Source organism: Morone saxatilis, unplaced genomic scaffold (genome assembly GCF_004916995.1).
Source record: "Morone saxatilis isolate NCDOM2014 unplaced genomic scaffold, NCSU_SB_2.0 Contig8, whole genome shotgun sequence".
NCBI lineage: Eukaryota > Metazoa > Chordata > Actinopteri > Moronidae > Morone > Morone saxatilis.
The window spans coordinates 14,039,290-14,046,275 of NW_023340257.1; the positions used below are offsets into that span (position 1 = coordinate 14,039,290).

At 45.5% G+C, this 6,986-nt stretch overlaps 1 protein-coding gene across 3 annotated transcripts in view; it reads left to right on the top strand.

Moving 5' to 3' along the window:
- The window catches only part of LOC118341911 (lissencephaly-1 homolog), a 29,142-nt gene that overhangs the window by 21,560 nt on the left and 596 nt on the right, over window positions 1-6,986 (top strand). For all 3 annotated transcript variants that reach the window (XM_035680326.1, XM_035680327.1, XM_035680328.1), the window contains exons 6-10: window positions 2,256-2,424; window positions 4,165-4,267; window positions 4,369-4,597; window positions 5,581-5,682; window positions 5,856-6,012. In XM_035680326.1, the coding sequence (XP_035536219.1) occupies window positions 2,256-2,424; window positions 4,165-4,267; window positions 4,369-4,597; window positions 5,581-5,682; window positions 5,856-6,012 (760 nt within the window). The remainder of the gene's footprint in view (window positions 1-2,255; window positions 2,425-4,164; window positions 4,268-4,368; window positions 4,598-5,580; window positions 5,683-5,855; window positions 6,013-6,986) is intronic.

The window sequence follows — 6,986 nt, forward strand, 5'->3', positions numbered from 1 at the left end:
TAAAAATGAAGACATGAAGACAGGATTTAGTTCAAAGTGATGATAACACATCATCTAGCTTCAGAGACTGACTGACTGCACTGTCCCTTTGTTGTCACACATCCCGCCCACATTACAGTAATACGATTCAGGTTTAAAATCAACAGAGTGCTCTTCTTTAATTTAGTGCCAGCTTGGTGGCAGCTCTACCACACACAGCTTTTGCTCCCTCTGTTGAATGCTGCTCCCCTCTCCTCCTCCACCTCTGCTCTAACTCTCCTTCCTAGACACGCCCTGGATTACACATCTCTTGTTCTCTCTGTTGTCTATCTATCTCTGGATTCCTCAAACTCCATAGTCTGTCTCTGGGCTATTTTTGCAGCAGCCGCTCTCCCTCTCCTGACTGCACAATGCCAATACTCTGTTGAGCTGTTTGTTCTGCATATTTTATTCATGAGACAATAGGAGACACATGTACACCCACACAGCAGGGATTCCTTCCTCTGTTTTGGCATCTTCTCCCTTTTTTCAACCCCCACCCCTCCCTCCCACTGCAACCCCGCCTCCTAGCACCCTGCTTCATTTATCTTCCACTTAAAGCCTCAGCTGCCCACCATCGGAGCCATCCATACCTCAGGAGGAGGCAGGTCTTGCCTTCTTGCACCTCTTGTACTGGCTGCCTTGTCTATTAGTCGCCTGACTCCCCCTCTGTCCTACTTTTCTGCTCCCGAGCAGCTCTGTTAAATTTTTAACTGAGGAGTAGACCTTGTGCTCTTCACTCTGTGGCAGACTGAGAGCCTCATCGGCTTTCCACCTCCGTGCCAGTGAGGCTGCCTATCCTGATAATCAGACTGTACTGCCATCTTGTTTCATTTCATTAATTTCAGCATTGTGATCTTGTAGTTTCAAACGATGAAGATGACGTAGACATTCTTAATCTTGCCCACAAAGCTCTGATGGGTCAGTTGTTTCTCTACCCAGTGTAAACAGGTGTCTATTTCTCTTGTCGTCAGCATGTAGTGTGTTAATGTTAATGTTTGTGTTGTCCCTCACTCCTTTAGTTTTGCCGTTCTCTGGTCCTCCTCTTGTTACCTTGAGTTTAGCTCTAACCTTTCACTGTATGTAAATCAGCTAGCCCTGGGAGTAGCACTGTGCTCACTCAGACATGTCAACCAGAGGCTAGGTTCATTTAAACAAGGGCAAAGAACTTGAGTGTCGGATCACTCGTTGCTTACTTCACGAGTGTCGCATACAAAGAAGCTCTTTGTATTATTGTTGGCATTTTGGATGACGGATTCAAGTCACTTTCCCTGAAAGAATGTGAACTATTAATCATCATGAAATGGGGCATGTTTTTTGGTTTCTACTGTAACAATCCCCTGAAAGAGTGCCAGTAGGAGCAGTTGGTGATACAGCATTGATTACAGGTAGTTACTGGGTCATTGGTCCTTTTTAGATGGTGCTGCTGAACACTGTTTTATCTTTTGCAGACTGTTAAACCTGGTGTACCTCCAGACACATGAGCTGCATTTATCTTCTCCAGGATAACCACCACCCCCCCTCTTGCACTTTGTACCTTGCGGCCATCTGCACTGTCTGTAGCTTCATTCAGGGGGGAGAAGAGGGGGGTCTCCTGTCACCGTCTGCCCAAAATCCCCCACCCCAAGAGGGGAACCAAGGCGGGTTTATCCCTCCGTGACAAACCGTCTGCCTGAAACCCAGAGACCTAACAGCTTTCTCAGGCTAGAAAATCAGGCTTACTACTGTTCACTCTATATTCTGTCTGTGCTCCAACTGGCAGCGCCATACTCAACACAATAACTGTCTCACTGTTTTTATCAGCACGAACTGTAACCCTAATCGGCATCCTGGCACGTGCATCCTTGCCATTAGCAACCGTAATGCGTCACAGATTCTGTAATTCAATATACTAAGAGTGTGTGGTGTCTGCAAACTGAGGCCTGTAAGGAGCTCTTAAGAGGAATGTCATTGCAGTCATTTTTAATCATTCGTCCATCAGCACATCTTATTGTCGGGACAGTAACAGGGCTTCTCTGAACAGCTTGGTTCTCTCCTCTCTGCTTGTTTTGGCTGCTGGACTGTTCAGCTGAAAGACGAGGTGACACGGGGCCACAGATGATGTGACATTTGGGGGCTTTGCTGGTGTTTGGAAAGGGATTCAGTTTGATATGGAACGGGGTGTTTCTGAGGAATATATTATGATTGTTCTGTTTTATGTAGATTTCTCTAAAGCACGGATATATTCTCTCTTCCAGGTGTGGGACTACGAGACAGGAGACTTTGAACGCACACTGAAGGGCCACACAGATTCAGTGCAGGACATCTCTTTTGACCAGACCGGCAAACTGCTAGCATCCTGCTCTGCAGACATGACTATCAAGCTGTGGGATTTCCAAGGCTTTGAGTGTATCAGGACCATGCACGGTAAGAACATATAAAACAGCCTCGACACTTTTTTGGCAAGAAAGGGAAAAAAAAACCCTGAAATGTGAGCATTGGCAGTAAATTTGCATCTTTGCATCACAGCTGCTATGTGAACGCACTCTGTTATGGTTTCCACGTCATTGCTGTATAAATGTAGCTTGTGACTGTGAGCAGGGCTCAGGTGGTGCAGATGCTGTTCATTATCACATCTGATGCTGCTGACGAGCCTCAATCTGCTCCGGTTCACAGCACCCGACACTGAGATTTCACGACCACTTCTGACAAATGGACTGTTTTAGCCGTCTTGTCACGGCTGGTACCCACAGCGCTCCCCACCACAGTGTACCACTACAGGCGCCAATTACAATCCTTCGAGTTGGTTCGAGTATTTTTAATAAGGCTATCTACATTATTTTTTACTTATCTGACAATCTATTATGCCATTCTTCATGTCCTCACTGAAGTGGTCCTGGGGCACACACCCCCTCTTTTACACCCTAATTGCCAAGTAAATGATGGCTGTATAGTCTACATGCACCCTCAGGCCCTTCTCATTTTAAGAACCAGCGTTTGAATCATTTCTTTCACCATGTTGGTATTGTGGGAAGGCCTCCCCCATCAACCAGCAGCAGCAATATGAAGCCTCAGCATTTCTCATTTTGTTATCCCTTTGGTAAGCCTGCTAGAAGTGCACATTAACGTCTGACTGTGAAGGAGACATGAATGAATGTCCATGAAATAAATAAGCCTACTTAGCGCACAGACAAGAGGCGCTCTGGCTTTCTTCAGTTTATGCTGGAGTTGTAAATCCTGCATTTTGTGCAAGTGAGCAACAGATTTCACTGGTTGCCAATCTTTTTTTGTTGTAAACGGGGGTGTGCGCTCCTGGCACACTTCCTCAAGCCTCGAGCCGCGTTCACACTGCAAAAAAACATGGAAGTGCACAGATCGCCGTCTGAAACCAGCTATTAAACTGAGCATGCTGTCTAGTTTTGTTCCCCTTCATTTCCTCTCTACACTTCTTTTTACTACAATCTCCATTCACTTTTAATTCATCTCCTCAACCTTTCCTCTTTTCTTCAGGCACTCCTCTTTTTTTTACATCTTAAAAAAAAAAAAACATAAGGCCAACTGGTGAAGTAGATTAGTGCCGATTTGGACAGCAGTTTAATTATCCTCTTCAGCACCAGATAGCACTTTACTGTGTAGCAGCCACCCATTATTATAGCCTGATGGTAGGGTGTGCTAGTATACCCCACGACGACACACACACACACACACACACACACACCACACACACACACACACCACACACACACGACACAGCGCGGCACACAGGTAAGCTTGCCTCTTGTAGAGGTCTTACTGTTGTCTTCATCTGTTTAGCAGCTTAAATATGGCCCAGTGTCTAGGTAATTAGGCATCTCTTATTCTCCGTGGAACAAAGTAAGCCCCGGCAAATTGGCTGCCTCGCTTGTCATTTAATTGGCTAATTACGACCAAACCCATCGTTTTTTGGCACTGTTGGTGGCTGGAGACTGGAGAAAAAAAAAAAAAAAAAGATTGCTGAATCGTGATTCCTGTGTTTAAAGAAGGATATATTCGTGTGTGGTCATCTGAAATGATTGGTTTACGTTTTACACTAGCTTCAAACGTTGCGTTGGGTCGTGTTGCTCAGAAACCTTTACGATGGTTTCTGGCTCTAGCTGAGATCTTGTTTTTGTCCTTTTTGTTTTCCAGGACATGACCACAATGTTTCGTCTGTAGCCATCATGCCCAATGGAGATCACATCGTTTCTGCCTCAAGGGACAAAACCATGAAAATGTGGGAGGTGGCAACTGGGTACGTACCAAAACCACTTAGTTTTTTTAAGGATGACATTGTGTTTGACGGATCACAGCCACTCTGACAACACAACTCCTTTACTGTTCTCTGTACATTAGCTACTGTGTGAAGACCTTCACGGGCCACAGGGAGTGGGTCCGCATGGTGCGGCCCAACCAGGACGGCACACTGCTTGCCAGCTGCTCCAACGACCAAACGGTGCGCGTGTGGGTCGTGGCCTCCAAAGAGTGCAAGGCTGAGCTGCGAGAGCACGAACATGTGGTGGAGTGTATCTCTTGGGCACCGGAGAGCGCCTACCCCACCATCCAAGACGCCACAGGCTCTGAGGTAAAGAACGGCTCACACCTCTTACCGTTTCCCCAGAAACAACTCCTTTCATCTCTCTAATGGGTTCAGCTCTGCACATCTTTTTATTACACCAACTATATTCTCAGTCATACACTAAACTATATGCAAGGGTGGATTTACAGTTACACTACAGATCTCAGTGTGAGGTATTCAGACTAATGTTCAGGTGGTGTACAGTGGGATTAATCACAGCAGGGCAGACAGTGGACCAGTGGGCGTTCACTGGAGGAAAAATAGGCGGGACCAGAACAGTCATTATGGTACAACCAGATGCTGCCAGTCACACACAAATCGTGGTGAAGGAGCTCATGTGCATCCTTGAGTGAAAGCAGACCCTAACAGGTAAACTCATGGTTATGTACCAAGGCAAACAAAGTTTGATTGAGTTCACTGTGGTTTTCTCTCTATCAGATGAGGGAGAGTGTGTTCCTTCTCTACATGCATAGCCATGTGAACAGACCAGCTTGAAATGAAGAGTGTGTGCATGAATACAGACAGAATATCAGCATGGCCTAGAGTCAGCCCAGACTCCCCCCTCATGCCTTGTGATCTGAAGTGTGTCCAATTGTAGCCTTGTCAGATTAAAACAATATTTGCCCCTGCAGCAGTTGTCCCAGTGAAAAACAGACCTCCACTGATTTTGGCTGTTTTGTTTCATAATTAAAATGAGAGAAGCACATAAGTTGCATAGTACTGACAGATAAATGGCGGCTGATGGAGACGTGACGCCAGAGACAGATGTTGTCAGCAGTCAGTTATTTTAAAATAAATGACTTTGACAGCAATTTGTTGCATTTGGTCTTTGATACTACTTCTACAATGTTGAGACTTAATGCTTTTGACAAAAAGGCTTCTATTTGGATAAAGGTGTAATATTATCTTTAATTTAATGACTTGCACACGTATATATGTTTTGTATCATTTTTCTCCATACTTATTCTTTTCTCTTTGTCCCCCACCAGTCCAAGAAGAGTGGTAAGCCAGGCCCCTTCCTGCTGTCTGGCTCCAGAGACAAAACCATCAAGATGTGGGATGTTAGCATTGGCATGTGCCTTATGACACTGGTGAGGACCGTTTTAGGCTAATAGCCTCTGAGTAAACTATTTTATAATTTGTGTATAAATATGTGTATTTAAATATTTGGGCGAAAGAAAGAGAGAGTGAAAGCTTTCTGCTTTATGAGTGAGATGAATTGGTTTGCAACTGGTGTCTTTAGCAGTGTCTGTTTGTCCCACAGGTTGGCCATGACAACTGGGTGCGTGGCATCCTTTTCCACCCTGGAGGCAAGTTTATTGTGACCTGTGCAGATGATAAAACCTTAAGGATCTGGGACTACAAGAACAAGCGCTGCATGAAAACCCTGTGTGCCCACGAACACTTTGTTACCTCTCTGGGTAAGCAGCAAAAAAAAAAAAAAAAGCTTCATCTTTGTTGTTGTTTGACCAGTCGGTCTCCTGAGGTGCTGCAGGAACCTCTTTATTCCACGCCCAGTGGACAGTGGAGCTGGTTTCACAAATATCTGCTTTAGCCAAGGGTTGAATAATTGTAAAGGAGCCCAGTGTCTCCTCCGGCAGTGTGTTGAGCGTCCTGAGGGTTGCTGGCAGCTGGGGTTTAAGAGGTAGACAAGCGCTCAAGGATTTTCCCGCCTCCCCCTCTTCGTATCTGCAGCTTTTCAGCAGATCAAGGCTCAGGGAACTCTCTTGAGGAGCTCTTCAGCCAACTTTTCCTTGGCAAGCCGTTTGAAACCTTAAATCCTGCTTCAACTAAAGAGGATATCGCTGTGAGCTATTGATGTGATGAATTCTGGAGCGGTGTGGAAAAGACAAAGCACCTTTTGTTAGAAATCATTGGAGAAAAAACTATTTTCACCATTTTCTGAAAAGTATTGTCCTGTCTGCGCACACACAACAGAGCATAGAGAAATGCCAGGCTGCCGTCCGCTTCAGATTTTGTGTCGCCTCCCTGTTTGTCTTCATGGAATACCCTATTTTCTAACAGGTGTTGCATTGGGTGAATTTCTGTCATTTGCAGTTGTGACATCCTGCCAATGTGGTGGCGGCAGTGCTGTATCATAATCAGCACACAGCACCGGGAAAGGCGCTGCCAAAACTGCCAAAGAAGAAGAAAATAGCTGCAATTTTGCTGCAAGTAGAGGAAGAGGCAGTGAGACGGTGCCAGGACCAGATTATCATAGTTTTTCAGTGAATTGATAAGACTTCTGCACTGCGACCGATGTGCGTTCAGCCTGCGTTGGATCCGGTCATTTGAGTCAGCTGTTACTCTCCACTTATCTTATGTCACGACTTTTATTGTATACGTCTCAGAAAATATACCGGTGACCTCCATGGTGGGTACGGCCATGCTCACC